The sequence below is a fragment of the Octopus sinensis genome, linkage group LG13 (assembly GCF_006345805.1).
Source record: "Octopus sinensis linkage group LG13, ASM634580v1, whole genome shotgun sequence".
NCBI classification, from domain to species: Eukaryota; Metazoa; Mollusca; class Cephalopoda; order Octopoda; family Octopodidae; genus Octopus; species Octopus sinensis.
In genome coordinates, this window is record NC_043009.1 from 55,022,000 (window position 1) to 55,044,932 (window position 22,933).

Consider the following 22,933-nt stretch of genomic DNA (forward strand, 5'->3'; position numbering starts at 1 on the left):
CACTTTCTGTGTGTCTATAGCCAGCTGGAGGAGGTGTCCTCCTGGGGCTACAAACTACAGTAGCATCCACCCTTAGGGGTTAGCCATATTTAAATGGCAAATATACGTCACAATGTGTTGTAGCTACTGTTTATAACTCGCTCTGAGATTTATTATTGGTTAGTTCTGAGTTAAGTAGATAAAACACAGCTGGATTAAAAGAAGGAGACAGATGGTAATACAAATAGATTTAGTAAGTGATGGTAAATACAGTCCAGCAAGTTCAGAGAAGTAAATGTAGTAGTAGCTATAGTAGGAGCAGTAGCAGGCACTACAGAGAGAGTAAAGATTAATAATGGGTGAGATTAAAAGCATTATTGTGAGTAAGGCTTTACTTTTTAGGTGGAGAGACATGTTTTGTTTATGATGTGATCCAGAATGTGTGTTGTGGGAGTACTACCACAGCTGTATGAGTAATACACCAAGGAGTACTGCTACAGATGCATGAGTAATACTCCAAGGAGTGCTTCTATGGATATAGGAGAATTACTCCAGTGGTCCAGTGTATGTTGAACTTTTGCCTTGTTTAGTATCAAAAGCTGTTTCTATTGTGGTATAGGTTGGAGTAAGTGTCTGTGAGCATGACTCTGTGTGTGTGCATGTACATGAACAAGAGTGTATTTCAGCATGTAAGTAAGTATGTGAGTGCGAGTATGTGTGAACACCAAAGTGCGATTGTTAACTATAATGGACAAAAATACAAGCAATGTCTGATTATAATCATATTAGATGGCATAATACATGAATGTATATATTTATATACATATACACACGTGTGTGTGTGTGTGCATAAGAGAGAGAGAGAGCTTTTATATTTGATATTCTGTAGTATTTGGAAATAGGGTGTGCCAAGACAAAATGACTGTTTCAGATTGAAGCACCAAGTCAGCAGTTTTGAGGAGAAGTGTATGTGTGTGGGGTGAGTAAGTCATTACCATAAATCCCAGTTTTTGACTGGCACTTTATTTTATCAACCCTGTAAGGCCGAAAAGCAATGTAGCCCTGGGCAGGATTTGACAAAACATTAACCATTCATGATGTAGACATACAGACACGATTGTCTGCCACATGGTTAACACATAACAACATTGCTCAATTGGTGAATATATTAACAGGAAAAACTATCCATCATCACCATCTTTAGACTTTTCAGATTTTATAGGATTAATATATCAAACAGTGAGATGTTTATGCATTTCTAGGTTTTACTTACTGTTAGATCTAATGAGCTTTAGCACCAAGAAGGTAGAGTGTAACATGCGAGGAGGCAAAGTCTTTAGAGTTTCATCCTAATAGGCTTACGACCAAGAAGTAACGAGAGGAAAGCGGTGGTGGTTTGACAAATCCAATGAAAATCAGTGACTTATAGCACATACACAGATTGAGAAGATTAGGAAACAACCACAAGTAAATAAACAACTCAACAACAGTGTTATTTTGCAAGGAAACTTGTCTTAGACTGGAAACTTTTAACATTTTGGCATTGGAAAATATAGAAAGCAAAGAATATACATTAACTGTCTACAATTTGATACCTCTTTTTCCATATAATTTTAATCCAATATATATGTGTGTGTGCATGTGTGTGTGCGCGTGTGTATGAGGATGTAAGTGGGATGTGCGTGTGTGTGTGTGTATAGATAGATAGAGACACACACACACAGAGTGCACCAAAAGCCAAGCAACTGAATTTCGTATTTGAAAATCGAATTTCAGTCATCAAACATCCAGTCAAAATTGATTGGAAAGGCAATGTCAACATCCATAGAAAGCTACTAACACACTTCCAATTCACAGATGGTATCAAGCCCATTGCAGGAACCACAGATAAGTTGTAAACTATGCTGACAGAACTGGACATGCAGAGTTTAGCAGTAGACCTCAAAATATATCACATGAGAACAAGATGCATGTGGTCTAAAAAAACATAGCAACAAGGCTTAAATAGTGATAGGGAGGAACAACGAAATTGAGGAGGTGAAGGAAAATGTGAAGTTTGGGTAAAGATATTTCCCTATGGCCAGACATGTTTTTGCAGAATATTGGAAATGAATGACATTCATTTGCTACAATGATGCAATGTCAAGACAAACACAGAGAGAGAGAGAGAGAAAGAGATTGATACATCTATACATATACACACACATATATATGTATATTTTTTTTTTGCATCCTTTTAAAGCCTAACCAGGCTCATGGGCCGGTTTCCCAGTTTCAATGATGCCAGTCCATCGCAGTGTTACTCACTTTTGCCAGCTGAGTGGACTGGAGCAATGAGAAATGAAGTGTTTTGCTCAAGAACACAATGCGTCACCCGGTCCAGGAATCAAAACCACAATCTTACGATCATGATGCTGACACCCTAACCACTAAGCCACATGCCTCCACATATCTATGTATGTAGGCAAAACAAAAACAGGAAAAACAACAAAAGTTAAAAGGACATACCCAGTGAATATATCAGGTCAACACTCAGAGAAAGTTTAAGATAGAAAAAAAAAGGGGTGTGGCGTTTCGAGCATGACTCTCTGTCAGAAAGAGGAAAAAAGTTCAGAGAGAAGGAAAAGACTAGTCCGAGAAAAGCACAAATATATATATATATATATATATATATAACAGGCTTCAAGTATCCAAAGTCAACCACAGTCATTCCAACCGAAGTCATTCACAAGACTGTGGTTGACCTGGAGCTATAGTAGAAGACACTTGCCCACAATACCATGCAGTTGAACTGAACCTGAAACTTCTTAACCACACACACACACACTTGCATATATGTATGTGCATATATATAGTATTAATAAAACAGGTCGAAACATGTGTTGGACCCAATAAAGTCTATTACACATTCCCTCTCCTATTTTATTAATACTGTTACCCCAACTGCCACTAACGAAGTTCCTGCAGTTAATCTATGGATAACAACAGGTAATCGAAACTGTGCCGGTGCTTCACTCATCATCCATTTATACATTTTGTACAATTTCTCCACTAAATATATATATATATATATATATATATATATATATATATATATAAATATATATATATATATATGTGTGTGTAAATGTAAAAAAATATAAACTGGGACAAGAATGTAAAACATTTAGGAGACGATACTAAAAACACAGACGGGACATTCGAAGCCTTCAATCTTCAGTCAAGAACCGGATTATCCTTGCAATTTTGGCTATATATATATATATATATATCACCATGATCACCATGACTAACTAGGCTATCAGATGTTGCTACACATTGCTGGTCACAATGAGCTTTGCATTGTTTTTTAGCCTTCAAATGATGCCACCCTGCTGGCTAACTAAGCGAGCAGGCCAATATATATATACCGTTGCCAGCACCGCCCCGACTGGCCTCGTGCCGATGGCACGTAAAAAGCACCATCCATTCGTGTCCATTGCCAGCCTCGCCTGGCCCTCGTGCCGGTGGCACATAAAAAGCACCATCCGTTCGTGGCTGTTTGCCAGCTCTGTCTGGCACCTGTGCGGGTGGCACGTAAAAAGCACCCACTACACTCACGGAGTGGTTGGCGTTAGGAAGGGCATCCAGCCGTAGAAACACAGCCAGATTTGACTGGGCCTAATGAAGCCTTCTGGCTTCACAGACCCCAGTAGAACCGTCCAACCCATGCTAGCATGGAAAACGAACGCTAAACGATGATGATGATGATGATGATATATATATAAATGAGGAAAGTGTACAGGTTAAGAAGTTTACTTTGCAATCATAAAATCCTGGTTTTGATCCCACTGTGCAACACCTTGGGCAAGTATCTTCTACGATACCCTTGTGTTGACCCAAGGCTCTGTGAGTGAAATTTGATAATCAGAAACTGTGCGAAAGGGTTGGTGGTTGGAATGTACTTGTAATTCAAAGAACCAGCCTTGTCACTGATTTTAGTTGGGGGTTAAGTTTAGGTTACAAGCGTTGGTAGAATTCTTAGCCACTTTATACTTTAAGTCTTTAGCATTCAGATTACTCTGTCAAATGTAATTCTTATTTATTCATATTGTTTTGAAGTAATCAAGCATTATCTCATGGCCTTGAGATTTTGATTATGATGGTTTATTATTAGAATGACACTGAGAGATAGATGTGATAGGCTGGATCTAGCCAGTTTAAATGTAAAACATCTAGAATATGAGATATGGTTGATTGAAACACTGGAGTTAATACAATCACCAAAAACCAACACAAGTTCTAACTGGTTTTTAAAAGAATGAATAAAAACCATATGAAGAAATTTTTTTTAAATAAGGAAAAAAGGGAGTAAAATGCAAAAAAGAAAAGCCTTGGTTAATAAGAAGCTCATTAGGTAAAATGTCACCTATATTTTTGCACAAGACCTTAATTATAATTACTCAAAGATTTCTGCCTAATTAAGAAATCATTGCAAATGTATGTTTAATCTTCTAACGAGCCATTTGGCATCTATTAACTGTTATCCCGTTATCCTTGCATTATCTTTATTAAAGCCACTACTGTTACTACTACCATCACCACTAGTGGTCCTGCCACTACCACTGTCACTACCAGCACCATAACTACTTCTATCACTTTCTACTTACCTACAATGACGACTACCACCACCACCACCACTACCAGTCGTGTTAGTTACCATCATTATCATTATTTAATGTCCATAAATAATTCAGTAGTGTAAAAAGAAATAACAATTAAATAATTATAATAATAATAATAATAATAATAATAATAATAATAATAATGACAATATAGATTAAGATATAATAAAATATTTTGATCTAAACAGAACAAAATCTAGCACAAACGTGTGTACATATACATGTATGTACATGCATGCATCTCAGTTCAAAATATATGTATGAATGAATGTATGTGTACTAACATACGTCTCTCTCCAAACCAATGGCCTGTTCTAATATGTGCAAGTACATGTAGGTGTGTATACATTTACAAACACACACAGGTACATTTCTAGAAAAGCATTTATATCTGTGATTATATGTGTGTGTGTGTGTTTATACAGACATTTATATGAGTGTATGTATGTATATGTATGTATGTGTGGGCATGTATGAGTATAGATAGATAGATAGATAGATAGATAGATAGATAGATGGATTGATAAATAGACAGAAATTGTTTATAATGGTGGCACTTGAAGTAGATAAAGTTATATATAGTAACATGTAAATAATGGGTTAATATTCCCTTGGACTGAATAGGTCAAAAGCTGTGGGATGGCTAGATATACACACACACACACATACGCATGTATGTATGCACATATACATACACACAAATATATTTCCTCAAAAACTTGTTTTATATGGCCATAAACAGATAGCCAAGTACATCCCCTTCAAAATTCAGTACAGTGTGTGGGTGTGAGAGAGAGAGAGAGATTGCATATGTAAATGTATATTCTTTCATTATTCTATTAGTTTCAGTTATTAGACTGTGGCCATGCTTGAGCACAGCATTTAAAGATATAACTGTTCATCATTTCCTAACTGTGGTACTTACTATCACTTTTTTTTCTCGTTCTATCAATATCAGAGATGAAAGGCAAAGTCAACAGCTAAGGTAGAATTTGTGAAATTACAAACATAAAGAGGAGGCAAAGAGTATACCAAATATCCCAAGACATTACGTTTGGTGCTCTACCAATTCTATCATCGATGTATCTGTAGAATACATGTATTCTATGAGTTAATGCAACAGAGAGAGAGATAAATGTTTAGTCTTTTATGGTCAGAAGTATCCATCAACAGGTAATAAACTCTTGACTACAAGGTCATAAGAATGGACACAATAATGGAGTAAATGAATTAGTCATAAGAAATAGAATGTAGTTCTCAACCCTCTTTTTCTTGCGGAACCCGCTGATTCCTGCTTTACTCAGGTGGACCCTCAAAGCCATTCAATGTGTTTAAGATCCTATTGTATTTTTATAATTAAATATTATTAAGAATTGTATAAAAAAAAATTGTTAAACATATTTTGTGTGTTGGATAAGTATAACCAATTTAATGCACATAAATTTAGGAAAAATCTTATATGGGCCCCAGTTGAGAACCACTGTAGATATTCTACTGTTGCATACAGGTGTGTGTGTGTGATCAATATATGTACAAGTATAGAGGCAGATATATGTATACAGAGACAGATATATGTAAGAGTGCACACAAGCAAGGACATGCACATAGATATGTTGCTATTAGCATACATCTATGTAAATGCATACGTAGTGCATATGTACCGAAGAGTTGTGTATATGTGTGTGTATTTGAATAACAGTGTGTCTGTGTAAGTGGCTACTAGTGGGACATGTTAGTATATGAGTGTCTAAAGAGCAACCAACAACAACAAAAAAAAGAAAATATAAACCTGATTGAATAAAAACAGGCACTTTTTTTTTATTATTATAAACAAAGTATTGCTCCTATGATTCACCATAATGTTTATCTCTATCTTCCTCACTATCAACAAATTTATCTATCTATCTATCAATCTATTTATCTACCTATTTATCTATCTTTCTGTATATATATATATATATATATCATATATGATTTATCAATAAAAAAGAAACCCAGAAAAGACAAAAAAAATTTCAAAAGCCTTTACAGAAGAATTTTTCTTGAAAAGAATAAAATGAGGGAAAAAAAAATCTGTATTTAAATAATTCATCAGCTCCAAAATGCCCACCCCACATCTACACACCTAAAGACAGTGGTTCTCTAAACATAAAACGAAGAAGCTAAACAATAACGGAAAACTCATGACTAAAACACAGGAACTGAAGTGGAAGACACATACACAAACATTCACTCTCTCTCTCTGGAAAACAAACTCACTAATTCTCTCTCACTCGTCCTCTATAAGATACACACACATTCACTCCTTTCTTCTTCTCTTTGTAAGAAGAGAGCCTTTCAGATAAAATAAATACTTTCCTAAGCTCTGCTACACAGCAATCTATGAATGCTTGTTTCTTGTTAACTTTTAGGAGAGTTACAGAAGTGATACCAAATGATTAATAGTAACAACAATGGTAACATTTGATTTTTTTCATCATAGGCACAAGATCTCAAATTTAGGGAATATACACAATCAATTAATTAGATCAACTCTAATACTCAACTCTTACTTATTCTATTGATGCTAGAAAGGCAAAAAAAAGAAGAAAAAACACAAGGTAGCAAGCTGGCAAAATTGTTACCACCTTGGGTAAAATGTTTAGTAGCATTTCTTCCAGCCCGTTATGTTCTGAGTTCAAATCTCACCAAAGTCAACTCTGCCTTTCATCTCTTCGGGGTTGATAAAATAAAGTACCAGCAAGTACTGTAGTCAATATAATCAACTTATCCCCTCTCCTCAAAATTGCTGGCTTCAAACATTTAGGGAACTGTTGTAATCGCAATCATTTATATGCTATGGAAACCAGGCAAGCAGCCTTATGGGTCCTATGGCACATGTAAACAAATAAAAAAATAAAGATAAAAAGCGAAGTTGACCCAAGTAAGATTTGAACTAAGAATCTAAAGAACTAAAATTAATTATTTTTTGATATCCAGGACCAAGTACCAATCAACTAAACTGTTGCAGTACGAACTTACTAGCAATTTATTAATTATTAATTTATTGATAGTATTAACTAAGACTTATTTTTGATGATTCCCGTGGGATGATAAACAAAGTGAAGCTGTTAAGAGGTGCAAAGTAAACACATATTTAAACAAAAATATTGTATATCCTCCTTTAGAATCAGTATTTTGTATCCCTATATGTCATAAGATGTAACTAAAAGGGTTAACATCAAGAAGGACATCCACTGTAAAACACTACCTCAGAAAGGGTCCCATGACTGTCATGCTTGCCTGCAAGGCTAACTGTTGCTTTAGCAGAGAAAACAATTTTGTTTTTCTTCCGTAATCTTGACCATTTGGGAGTCACAGTATATGTTGTACTATCCATCCTTTCAATCACTGAATTAAAAAAAATGGCTTGCAAGACCTGAGTCACCATCTTGCCCTTGTATGCTAATCCACTGAATGGTTACCCATTCACATTTGAGTGGGACTGGAAGAACATGAAATGGAGCGTTTTGCTCAAAACACAATGTACAGCCAGTGTGGGAATTGAAACCACAATCTTGCAATCATATGTGCAACACCTTAACCACTAGATTATGTTTGTATTTAGTCCAATACTCTATAGTACCAATAATTCCCACTCACCAAAAGTAATAATAATAATTTTGATAATTATTATGAATACTATTTATAACATATAAGGTGGAGAGATGGCAGAATCATTAGCACTCCAGGAAAAATGCTTAGTGGCATTTCGTCTGCCTTTACGTTCTGAGTTCAAATTCTTCCAAGGTCAACTTTGCCTTTCATCCTTTCAGGGTTGATAAAATAACTGACTTATCCCTTTCCCTGTAATTATTGGCCTTGTGCCAAAATTTGGAACCAATTTTATTTATAGCATAAACATATAGTCAGGAGTTTTTGAGGATATCAGAGGGATGAAACATAAAGTTGATGTTGGTGGGATTTGAACTCAGAACTTAGAGAGCCATAAGAACAATTGCAAAGCAATTTTTCTAACATTCTAACACTTCTGCCAACTCATTGCATTATCATTATTACTATTAAGATGGCAAGCTTGCGGAATCACTTGTGCATTGGTGATTTCTTCTGACTCTCTATATTCTGAGTCCAAATTCCATCATGGTTGACTTTGTCCATTCATCCATTGAAAGTTGATAAAAGGGGCACCAGTTGAGCATTGGGGTCGATACAATTAATTTACACCTTCCCCTAAAATTGCTGGCCTTGGGCCAAAATTTGAAACCATTATTACTATTATATCAAGGTTGACTTTGCTTTTCATCTTTTTAGGGTCATCATCATCATCATCATCATCATTTAGCGTCCGTTTTCCATGCTAGCATGGGTTGGACGGTTCAACTGGGGACTGGGGAGCCCGAAGGCTGCACCAGGCCAGTCAGATCTGGCAGTGTTTCTACAGCTGGATGCCCTTCCTAACGCCAACCACTCCGAGAGTGTAGTGGGTGATTTTATGTGCCACCGACACAGGTGCCAGACGAGGCTGGCGAACGGCCACGCTCGGATGGTGTTTTTATGTGCCACCGACACAGGTGCCAGACGAGGCTGGCAGACGGCCACGCTCGGATGGTGTTTTTATGTGCCACCGACACAGGTGCCAGATGAGGCTGGCGGACGGCCACGATCGGATGGTGTTTGTTGTGCCACCGGCACTGGTACCACAAAGATACAAATTCCATTAATAGAAAATAAGTAGTGGCTTGAAAAACCTTTTTGGGTAGAAAAGATCCACTGTTCCTAAAAAGAATTATTATTATTATTAGGATAGCGAGCTGGCAGAATCATTAGCATGCTGGACAAAATGCTTAGCACTATTTCACCCGTTGCTATATTCTGAGTTCAAATTCCGCCGTGATCGACTTTATCTTTCATCATTTCGGGATCGATAAATTAAGTACCAGTTGCGTACTGGGGTCAATGTAATCGACTTAATCCCTTCCCCTAAATTTGAGACCTTGTACCTATAGTAGAAAGGATTAATTATTATTATTATTATTATAGTAGTAAGCTAGGAAAATTGTTAGCATGCCAGGCAAAATGCTTAGCAGTATCTTTTCTGTCCACATTCTTTGTTCAAATTCTACTAAGGTCAACATTGCCTTTCATCTGTTTGGGTTCGATGAAATAAGTACCAGTTGAGTACTGGGCTCAAAGTAACTGACTAGCCCTACTTCAAAAATTCCAGGCCTTGTGCCTATAATAGAAAGAATTATTATTGCTTATTTTACTTCTTAGAGCTCTCGGTCTTATTTGCTCTGGTTGATTCTGTGAGAGCAGATAGCAACCTGTTATCAGAGGTATCACAGGGTCTCTTTCCGCAAATTATAAGCTTTGGTACCTGAATGTTAAACAAGGTTGGGAGGAGAAATACGGTTCAATATATCAACTCTAATTCTTGACTTGTACTAATTTTACTGACAGAAACATGGTGAAAATTACTACAGTTTTATGTCCAGCATCAACCATTAATTGGCTTATTAGTAATAATAATTAATATCTATTCAATAGTAATTAATACTTAACTACTAATAATAATTATTACTAATTATTATGATTGATATATAACAACCCCATTTATGGTTCAAATAAATCTAAGCACCACAGTAATTTACAAGTATCATCAATATTTGTAATAACACTGATAATTTCTTATGAAGTCATGATAAAAAATAAGTGAGAGAAATGCTATGTTATGGCATTCATGTACTGCCCAAAGATATTACTGATTTGAGAAATGTGGATCCAGTTGAAAAACTAAATTTGGTGAAGGTTCCATGAATTGTAGTGCCATGTATTGCCCACTGTAATACTAATGATAATAATTAGATACACAAATACAGACCTAATCAGTTGAATTCAAATATTACAACTAGTGCTTCAGATATAAAAACCCTAGTAGTCTGAAGTGTATGAAGCAACTCTAGTAGGACTTGAACTTATATACAGATATTAAATAATATATTGAGTAAAACTAAAGTTATCCACTCCAATGCTCTCATTTCTCTACTACCACACCCCACACTCATTAAAATAATGATTTCTCTTGGGCCAATTACAATGCCAAATTTTAGTCAGAGAGGAAGCATTGTCAATTAAAAACCCTTTTGTTATCATATTTCTATAAAAGATACAGCTGGGTTTTTTTTTTTAATTAATTTTGAAATTAATGAAGTATTTAGTAAAATAACTGTTGTTATTAAGCTGGTGTTTGGAACATAAATTAACATGAAATTTTGATGAAAGGTTTTAATTTAAATCACTTTAAATTAACCAAATTTCATCATAATTATTTTTCCTACTGACTTCAGGGAAATGAAAGGCAGATGCTGAACCCAGAAACAAGAAAAATAAATAGGAAAAACTACAAGAAAATATTTGGATCTGCACTCAACTCTCTGTCATCTGTAAATGCACCCAAGAAAAGTATTTCTTTTAACTCATCACAAAATCAAATTTTGGAGGGTTTTTTGGGTTTTTTTTTATAGGGATGAGATCATTTAGTATATTACTGATACTTATTTTATCCAAATTCAAAAGAATAAAAAGCAAAGATGACTCCAGCATATATTGTAATGCATTTAGTCCAGGGCTGTACTGTCTTGACCATTCTGCCATTCTCCGACTACAAGAATAACAAATGGGAAAAGAAACCTATGCTGAGGACACCACTAACAAGGATCTTAGTAAGGTTTTTCTCTCCCAGCCTTCTTGTCTCACATGATTACAACTTTAAACTATAGAAATGCTACATGTGTTGTAAAGGGGATGGGGGCGATATGATAGATAGATAGATAGATAGATAGATAGATAGATAGATAGATAGATAGACAGATAGATAGATATAGATAGATAGATAGATAGATATAGATAGATTGATAGATAGATAGATAGATATAGATAGATTGATAGATAGATATAGATAGATAGATAGAGATAGATAAAGATAGATAGATAGATAGATAGATAGATAGATAGATATAGATAGATAGATAGATAGATAGATAGATAAATAGATAGATAAATAGATAGATAGACAGACAGATAGATATTTTGATATGCAGATAGACAGCCAGATAGATAGACAGATAGCTAGACAGACAGATAGATAGATAGATAGATAGATAGATAGATAGATAGATAGATAGGTAGATAGGTAGATAGATAGATAGATGGAGAGATAGATAGATGGAGAGATAGATAGATAGATAGATAGATAGATAGATAGATAGATAGATAGACAGTTGAATATATACAGAGAGAGAGGGGGCGGACAGGAGTGGGGTAGATAGCTAGATAGGAAACAAGAAGAGAAATAAAATTTAAATATCTGAGCCCTTTCTTCTCATTTTTCACCTGACAAAATTCATGTTCTTTCTATAGAAGGTAACATAACTTAATTGGAGCATAAACAATAGAGCATTATAAAAGTGGATGGAGAGGAAAATCTAGAGAGAGAAGGAGAGAGAAATATCAACACTATAAAGGACTTAAGTTCTCTGAAAGTATATTATACATGTGTGTGTGTGTGTGTGTGTGTGTTTGCGAATATATGAGAGCTTACCTGTAATCTGATGAGCTGGTCTGGGAGCCCATCGATCTCCAGGATATTCCCCATCACTTATTATGTGAGAGATGACCAAAGATGAATAATAATCAAAGACATCCACAAGTGAGAAGAGTGAAAGTAGGAAACCCTATAGGCCACCACCAACAACAATAACAACAACAAGAACAGGAACAACAGAAGTGGCAGCTAATAACCCCCTAAACCCCTCCAACGGCGGTGCTGGTGGTGAAATCAAACTTTGCCACACACCTCAGCACACCTTTATCGTGTCGATCAGCTTAACTCCACAACAGTAACAAGTCTCCGACAACAGAGATGCTTACACATGACTGTCTTTCACTGTTGCTGCTGCTGCAGCCGTTGCTGCCAGTGTTGTTGCTGCTGCAGCTGCTGCTACTGACTGTGGCTGCTGCGATTGCTGTTGATGCTAATTTTGATGTTGTTGAAGAACTATCAACAGGAGCTACAGAAGTGGCGGTTGCAAACTCTCACAGTATGACTGATACATTAGCATCCACAAGGTTACTACTGCTAGGCAAAAAAAAAAAAAAGTACGATGTCTCTCTCACTCGCAACTCTTTATTGATCCACTACCTTCTTCCCCAGCCAAACCCCACCCACCCCCTCGTTTTTCTCTCCCTGTCACTAATACTACTAAAACTACTATTGTTGTTTATGTTGATGCTGCTGCTACTGTTACTATTGCTGCTGTTGTTGTTGTTGTTGTTACTCGTAAAAATTGCTACTACAGCCACTGGCCTTCCTTCCCTCTCCTAAACATCATCCTGCTTAGATTACTCTCCACAAGATTTACTGATAACAGCCAGCTTTGGGACAAAACAAAACAAACAAAACACTGAATGTTTAAAACTTAAATGTTATATTGACAATTTAAAATGAGTTTGTTGGCTTCCACACCCACCTAGTGGTGTTGAAAATTATCTAAAAAAGGGGATGTTTATAATCATTTTTCTAAAAGGTACAGTTCCCCCTTTTTTTTTCTTCTATCTTATCTTAGGCATACAACAAACAGGTGACTGGCATCAACTAAAGATACCAGCTGAGTTACAAATTCACCTAACCACTACTTACATAACTAGGAGATGAGGATCCCAAAGAGAGAGTCATTGCTTGATTTCTCAATCTGCTGAAAATAGTAGCCAAATATCCCTCAAACTATACACAACATTATCATTAACCTCATCATCATTTTAATGTGCACTTTTCTATGGCTCTCATGAGACAGACAGATTTTCCTAAGGCAGATTTTCTACAGCTGGATGCCCTTCTGGTTGCCAACACTCACCTGTTCCCAACTAAAATAATATTTCCCCATGGCCAGACATGTTTTACATGGGAGATTGAAGACAAAGGCCACGGTTGCACGATAATGATACCTGTTTACAACTGTCTCACAATGTAAAGACGAGGCGACACCAACTCCCATGCATGTACAATGGGCTTCTTTCATTTTCCATCTGCCAAATCCACTCACAAGGATTTGGTTGGTCCGGAACTAAAGTAGAAGTTGCCTGCCCAAGGTGCCAAACAGTGAGACTAAACCCAAGACTACTTGGTTGAGAAGCAAACCCCTAATCACACAGCCACACCTGCACCTTAAAACACACTGAAGTAATCCTGGATGTAATATGACCTCCACACAGCAAAGACTGGCCTTCCTCTTCAGACCAAGAAAAATACTTTAGCCCTAAACAAAAACTGCTACAAATATTAGTGAGATCCACAACTGAGTAGTACTCTTACATCTGGGATGGCACTGCTACATATTAAGAAATCATAGAAGATAAACTTAAGAAAGGCTAACCGATTGATTAGCATGAAGCTGATACTCCGACCTCTTATCCACAGACATGTTGCCTCTTCTCTCTTTTTTACTTATACAAGAATGGCCTTTGCTCCTCTGAGCTCACTGGTCTTATGCCATCTCAACTCGGGTACTTCCTCCAACTCATTTTTCCTCATTTTGTCAGCCCTATACTGCTAGTCCCCAACTCCACACTAACCCCTATTCCCAGTTTTTTCTCCTCAGGATGTCGACTGTCTGAAATTCCCCCCCTGCCTATGATTTTCATTTTTTTTACATCCTGCAGTTGTTGACTTTTAACAGGAACATCACCAAAGTAGATATTATCCTTCTCAGAGGACATGACAAGGCTACGGTTGACACAATCCCTTCCCTCAGATTTATCCAATGGAATATATTTTTATATATATATATATATATATATAAAAGGTCTGACTCATTAAGGTTGAAATATCTGTAGTCATGGTTCTGCTTTATAAGGACTACAGCAGTTGAGGCAAAACAACAACTGCAGAAACCTAATTTGTTTATTAAGGAGAAAATACTGACTCTTAATTATTTGTCATTATTTCCTGTGTAAAATGTAAGTTAGATTTTTATAAAATATTCTATTCTGTAGTATATTATTATTATTGTTCTTATTGTTGTTGTCACTAGCATGCTGAGCAAAATATGTAGCAGCATTTTTCTTAAATTTACATTCTGAGTTCAAATGCCACTGGGGTTGACTTTGCTTTTCACCCTTTCAGGGTCAATAAAAAAAGTACCAGTTGAGACTGAGGTCAATGTAATTGACTTGCCCCCTCCTCAAAAATTCCAGGTCTCATGTCTATAGCTGAAAATTATTATTATTATTATTATTATTATTATCATTATTATTATTATTATTATTGTTATTATCATTATTATTATTATTATTAAATGGCAAGCTTGCAGAAGTGTTAGCATGCCAGGCAGTGTCATTTTTTCTGGCTTTACACTGAAATCAAATTCCAGCAAGATCGACTTCCATTTTCATTCATTCAGGGTCGAAAAACTAAGTACCAGTTGAACACTCAGGCTGATGTAATTGACCCACATCCTTACCTTAAAATTTTAGGACTTGTGCCTATAATAAAAAGTTTATTTTATATATATATATATATATATATATTGGTAAAAACAGTAAGATAACAAAAGAAAGAAAGAGACCTCAATATTATGTAAATAGAGGAAATTTATCTATAAAATAATATGTTACAATTACTCAATAGTCAAGATAAAACTCTGAGTTTCAGATGCCGAAGTGGAAATCCACAACACCATCTCTTCATCAGATAACCGAAGAGATGGTGTTGTGGATTTCCACTTCGGCATCTGAAACTCAGAGTTTTATCTTGACTATTGAGTAATTGTAACATATTATTATATATATATATATATATATATTTTAAAACAAACTTGCACATTTTCTATACGAACTGTGTACTGCAATATAAAGTTTCATATCATGTTATAATTGCTCTCTCTCTCTTTCTCTCCCTTCCTCACACACACTTTAATAACATACACAAGTTTCTCCTTCTTTCTATGTAACTCTCTAAATTATTCACTCACTCTCTACAGCTATTATTTCATCCATACCTTTCTAAATTCCTCTTCTGAAATAAAAGCTCAATCTTTTTTTCTTTCCACTTCTACTCTCTTATTCAATCAATCTCTTCCTCTTTTCCACTTCTCAGTAATATTTGACTGCCTGTCTCACTAGCTGCTAACTGATCTCTCTCTCTCTCTCTCTCTCTCTTTGTCTCATTCATTCTCTCTTTTCCCTACCTACATTTATCTATCTATTTTATCTCCATAATACTTTCTTGTTTTGACCTCTTCCAGCAGGGTCATTGCCTTCTCTTTCCAGCATCTGAGGTAGAAAACATACACACACACAAAAAAAAAAAAAAATCTCAGCAACATGACTTGATAATTTATATACATATATACACACGTGTATATATTCACACTCTCATACACACACACATACCTACATATAAACGCCAGCCTTTGACTTTTTCGATCCAAGGAATTTTTTAACCAAATACATGCTAATATTTATAGCTTTATCTGCTTACCAAAAAGATATATTCATATACACACACACACACATACACACATGCGCAAACATATTAGTGTGCTTGTATGCATACACACACACATGTATACATATATTAACACACGCACATATACATATTTGTATACATAAATTTACACCCACACACACTCATATATCAATATTTCTTATCAAATTTATGCACTATTAAATCATTCTATTTATACAATATATTTCTACATCTATTCTAAATACCATTTATATAACAAAAATAAAAAATGAAATAACAATGCTACACACACACATGCATACGCATACGCATACAATCATGGTACATTAAAGATAAATACCATACCTATCTGTAATTGCCTATTAACATCTCATATAGCTTGAGAATTGGCATTAACAGAAAATATGTATATTGATGTAAACAGACAGAAATCTTGTTAGCAAAGGAAATAAAATGAGTGAGTGAAAGTTGGAGAAAATGCCTCTCTGCTACCCATCCAATGATAACAACTCATAAATAGAGGAATATAAATAAAGGAAAAAAAGATGAGTAAATTCCAAAGAGACATTCTAAAGAAAAAATGGTGAGGAGGAGGACAGCAGTAAGTAGAAAGAAGAGCAGGAAGAATGCGTTAGTTTATTGGTTTATTATCATCATAGAATCTCTTTTACTGTGCTCTTGAAATGCCATTAAGTCTTTAGAATTATCCTCTGGTGTATTAGAAGCAGATCAGTGTTTTCATACAGTTAGAAAATATGGAAAACAATAACAATATCAATAATAATAACCCTCTCTATCACAGACACAAGGTCTGAAATTCTGGGGGAGGGGACAAGTCAATTACATTGACCCCCAGTGTTTCACTGGTACTTAATTTATCAACCCCAAAAGGATGAAAAGCAAAGTCAACCTCAGCAGAATTTGAACTCAGAATGTAGCAACAGGTGAAATGTCGTTAAGTATTTCACCTGGTGTGCTAACAATTCTGCCAGCTCACTGCCTTAATAATAATAATAATAATGATAATAATAATACTTTCTGCTATAGGCACAAGGCCAGGAAATTGTGGGAAGGGAGGGGGCTAGTCGATTATATCAACCACAGTACTTGACTGGCTCTTAATTTATCGACCCCCAAAAAGATGAAAGGCAAAGTAGATCTTCGCAGAATTTGAATTCAGAACGTAGTGGCAAGTGAAATACCTATTTCTTTACTACCCACAAGGGGCTAAACACAGAGGGGACAAACAAGGACAGACATAGGTATTAAGTCGATTACATCGACCCCAGTGCGTAACTGGTACTTATTTTATCCACCCTGAAAGGATGAAAGGCAAAGTCGACCTCAGCAGAATTTGAACTCACAATGTAACGACAGACGAAATACCACTAAGCATTTCACCCGGCATGCTAACGTTTCTGCCAGCTCACTGCCTTACAAAGTGAAATACCGTTAAGCATTTTGTCCAACATGCTAACAATTCTGCCAGCCCACTACCTTCTTAATAATAACAACAATCTACATCACAATATTGGATACAGTACAATTGTCTTCTATAATAATAATAATAACAATAATAATAATAATAATAATAACAATAATGATTTAGGCATCAGGCTGACAATTTAAAGGAAGTGTGTAATCAATTAAATCAACTCCAATGCTTGAATGATACATTATTTTATCAAACCTGAAAAGGTGAAAAGCAAGATGGACCTTAGCAGGATTTTAACTTAGAATGTAGAGTACTGAAACAAATACTGCAAGGCCTTTTGTCCCATGATCTAATGAATCTGCCAATCCAGTACCATAATAATAAAAATGCGCCCTTTTAAAGCCTAGCCAGGCTCATGGGCTCAGTTTCCATGGCATATGTGTTCCCCAGCTGCACAGGATGCCAATTCATGGCAGCGTTACTCATTTTTGCCAGCTGAGTGGACTGGAGCAACGTGAAATGAAGTGTTTTGCTCAAGAACACAACGTGTTGCCCAGTCCAGGAATCGAAACCACAATCTTACGATCATGGTGCTGACACTCTAACCACTAAGCCACATGATAATAATTCTTTAATGATAATAAGCATAAAGCCTGAAATTTGGTGAGGGTAGGTAAGTCAATTACACTGATTCCAGTGCTCAAATGGTATTTATTTTAAGAACCCTGAAAGGATGCGAGACAAATGTCAACCTTAGCGGATTATGAATTCTAAGCATAGAGCTGAAAGAAATGCCATAATGCATGCTAGTGATTCTAGACCAGATATAGTTGTCAGAAATCACCAAGAAAAGAAATGCCTTCTAATCGATGTATCAATACCAACAGACAACAATGTATCTCTAAAAGAAATAGAGAAACTCACAAAATACAAAGATCTGGAAATAGAGGTAACCTGAATGTGGAGCCTAAAAACAGAAACAATCCCTATAATAATAGGTGCATTTGGTACAATTAAAAAAATATTCAAACAAATACATAACTAAAACACCAGGACTTACGAATGCATATAACATACAGAAAATAGCACTACTAGGCACCACACATATTCTCGTAAAGCACTTTCAATACAATGAAAATAAGAGCACCACAACAAACCACAGCACATACCGAAGGTATACAAAGCTGTACAGTGAAAGCACATGATAAAAATAAGACTACTGAATAATGACAATAATAATTTCAAATTTTGGTACAAGTCTAGCAAGTTTGGAGGAGAGTGTAAGTCAATAATATGGACCCCAGTGCTTGACTGGTACTTATTTCATTGACCCCGAAATAATGATAATGGTTTCTGATTTAGGCACAAGGTCTAAATTTTGAAGGAGGCAGTGGGTTAGTCAAGAGCATCAACTCCAGTACATAACTGATACTTTACTTTATTGACCCTGAATAGAGCTAAAGCAAAGTTGAGCTCAGTAAGATTTGAATTCAGAATACAAAAAGCCAGAAGACATTTTTCCTGATACTCAAAGGAATCTGCCAATCAGCGGCAGCAACAACAGCAACATCAACTTGAAAAACAGTCTCGACAACAACAACAAAGAAACACACAAACTACTACAACCAAACCTAAATCTGTTGAAAATAATAATAATAATAATAATAATAATTTTCCTAATTTAGACTCAAAGCCAGCAACTTTGAAAGGAACAGTTTAGTTGATACAACCAATCAAAGTGCTGAATTGATACTTCTATGTTATTAACCTCGGAGGAATAAAAAGCCAAGTTGATCTTAGGAGGTTTTGAACTTGCAATGTAAAGAGTAAGAAAAACACCACAAAGCACTTCTGCAATACTCTAATGATTTCACCAATTTACCTACCTTAAAATACTAATAACAATAATAATAATTGTTTCTAATATAGAGACAAAGCCTGAGCTTTGAGGGGATGAGCAAGTCAGTCAACTAAACCAACATCAGTGCTTGATTGGTACTTTATTTTATCAACCCCAAAGGATGTGATGATAATGACAATTATGATTGATTGATTGATTATTTGATGGATGGATGAATGGATGAGTGTGTTCCCCATCACTGCTTGACAATTTGTGTTGGTTAGTTTACATATTCATAACTTAGCAGTTCAGCAAAAGCAACCAACGGAATAAGTAGCAAACTTTAAAATAAGTATTGCAATTGATTTGTTTGAATCAAGCATTCAAGGCAGCGCTCCAGTATGACCGCAGGGTAATGGCAAACAAGTAAAAGCTAAAAGATAAACCCACTGCCTTTACCGATCCATAATAAAAGCCTTCTTCTCACACAGGGCCAGAAATTTGATGAGTAAGTAACATAAGACTGTGTAACAATTAAGTCTTCTTTTTTTTCTCCTTCTTGGAAATCACTGCATAAGTGAAACGAATCAGCATCAACTGATATCAACAACAACAGCAGCAGCTATGGTAAGAACAACAACTAGCAATTAAGAGCAGGTAGAGAATAGAACAAGGAAAACTTTGAAAAACAGAAGATAGAAGAAATCAAAACAGATTAGAAATCTCCAATCAATGGCAAGCAGCAGACACACCAAAAATCTCACCATGCATAAAACCACACCAACACACATGTATACACCTCAAGAAATACTACATGCAATTAAAACCCACGCAGAGACATATATTAATAAAGGTTTTCATATAGGTGCGTGTGATTATACATACATACATGTATATATGTATGTATGTATGTATATGTATATATATATATATATATATATATATATATATTTATATATATATACACACATACATACACATAGACAGACACATAGATAAGTATGTATTTATATAAAATTTGCAGCTGCACCAACACATAGCCATACAAACGACCTACACATTAGTACACTCCTACACAAATGTGCCTACTCATAGCTATAAAAAATAATTTAGAATACATTCGTTAAATGTGTTCGTTCAACGAAAAGCTTTATTCTAAGTAATAGATGATTTGCTACAAGTCTGGTCTATCATCTAATTGACTTTGAGTTCAAATTTCAACATTAGTACTGTGCACTCTTGGAAAAGGTAGTTAACTCTCATTAGCCCAATCCATTAAGATGTAAGCACACAGGTACCAACGTTTGCTGTGAATAATATAATTGATGGATTCATCAGCTTGCAGTGTTGAACATAAATCACATCTAGAAGCCATGCAATTTCATTAAGTAGTTACAGTATCTACAACAACTGCTTCCGGAAACTGTAACGCTAAAAGGATAACTTATTGAAGATAGAGCTTACATTTAGAATTGTAGGAACAGAGGATGACTTAGTTAACAATGTGCTAGGCAGACATCTAAGAAGTTCTTGACAAAATCTGATACAGTGACCAACGTACACCACTCAGCAGCCTAGACCACCTAATTGTTATTCGAATGACTCATTGCTGTAAGAATTGATTCTGCTTTAACCCTTTTGTTAACCATATTTCTGCAGAAATGCAGACTCTGTTCCAATTAACATTGAATATAATGAGAAATACAGGAAATTGTTGTCAGTATTAAGTCAGATTTTGATGCAAAGTTTTAACTTAGATCACTTTAGAACAGGAAGTTGGCATCACAAAACCAGGGGCAGTATTGGGCAGGTTGGTGTGAAAAACCTGCCAAACTTAATAAGACTTGCAGAAATGAGTATAATTCCACTAGTGGGCTTAGACGATAATGGACTAGCTAATGAGACAGAATAGAGAGTAAGTGGTGGTGGTGATACATAACCAGCCAGCTCTGAGGAACAGAGACCATTCTTGTAGGAGTAGAAAATGTTGAGAGATAAAGCCTGCTTGAAAACCATATGGTGTTTTTTGTTTTTTTTAACAACTTTATGTCAGTCAGTCATGTGGTTTCTCTTTGAATGTGTTGTGGTATGGTTGTGTGTGTGTGTGTGTGTGTGTGTGTGTGTGCATATATCAACAGCTCATGTGGTATTGCCACCAAGAAATGCAGATTTTCCATCTTTCACATAGATTCTTTTATATACATGTGTGTGTGTATCATCATTATCATCATTGTTTAACAAGCATTTTCCATGCAGGCATGGGTTGGAAGACTTGAAAGGAGCTGCACAAAGTTCCAAAGTCTATTTTGGCTTGGTTTCTAAAGTTGGATGTCCTTCCTAACACCAACCACTTTACAGAGTGTATTGGGTGCTTTTTATGTGGCACCAGCACCATGTGTGTGTGTGTATCTGTGTGTATAAATATATATATATATACATATATATACACACATATGTGTGCGTGTGTATGTAAGTATATATGTATGTATGTATAGGTGCATGGCTCAGTGGTTAGAGCGTCAGGCTCACAATCATGGGGTAGTGAGTTCAATTCTCAAACCATGCTGTGTGTTGTGTTCTTGAGCAATGACACTTTACTTCACTTTGCTCCAGTTCACTCAACTGTAGAAATGAGTTGTGACGTCACTGGTGCCAAACTGTATGGGCCTTTGCCTTTCCTTTGGATAACATCAGTGGTGTGCAGAGGGGAACCTGGTATGCATGGATGACTGCTGGTCTTCCATAAAAACCCTTGCCCGGACTTGTGCCTTGGAGGGTAACTTTACACCTTCTCCTTGACTTACAACCTATGCGACTTATGACCACAAAAAATAAATTTTAAAAAAATAAATTTTCAGACATTGGGCAGGTATGCATATGTTAACTATGACAGCATCTGGCAACGCAGGCCTCCCTCAGATGCGATTGTAAAGCAAGCTCCATAACCGTAGAGCCATGCCTACATCTGTACAAACATTCAAAACATAGTTCTGTTCAACAAGAGGAAAAAATGCAGTATATACTTATTATATGCTGCTCCCTGGCTAAGAGAGGGAAATGGGTGGTTGGCAAAGTGAAGATTCGCTTATCACATATGCCAACACCAGTAATCATTATCATCACAATCTACATCATGAAGATTATAATCACCAGCAGCAGCAGCAGCAGTAGCAGAATCTTTGTCATGATTGTTTCTGTTGGTGCCATCATCATCATCACTCTTGCTACAATCACCATCACCATTGTCCTCAAATTAACAAGAGATCCTGCACAAAGTCATACGACTTGCTAGAAATAGCAGCCCAGTGTCCTTAAAATCACATTTTACCATCTTAAAAAGAGTCCCTGATAAATATAAAAAGAAGAGATTGTCACAACTGAATCATTTTAAATTGTACAAGTCTGATTAATTAGACTGACCAAGAGCTAAATCACAACTTCCATTACTACTATCACCATAACCCTACCACTACCACCACCATCTGAATCAC

The 22,933-nt window shown here is 35.8% G+C and overlaps 1 protein-coding gene across 3 annotated transcripts in view; it reads right to left on the reverse strand.

The window, feature by feature from the left end:
• Positions 1 to 22,933, reverse strand: part of LOC115218551 (myotubularin-related protein 6) — a 244,786-nt gene that overhangs the window by 212,401 nt on the left and 9,452 nt on the right. Inside the window, exon 1 of one of the 3 annotated variants that reach the window (XM_029788431.2) lies at positions 12,244 to 12,651. The exons of 1 other annotated variant lie outside the window; for it this stretch is intronic. In XM_029788431.2, the coding sequence (XP_029644291.1) occupies positions 12,244 to 12,297 (54 nt within the window). In that variant the 5' untranslated portion in view covers positions 12,298 to 12,651. Of the gene's footprint in view, positions 1 to 12,243; positions 12,654 to 22,933 lie in introns of those variants that run through there. One more of the 3 variants, XM_036508367.1, reaches the window with a different exon arrangement.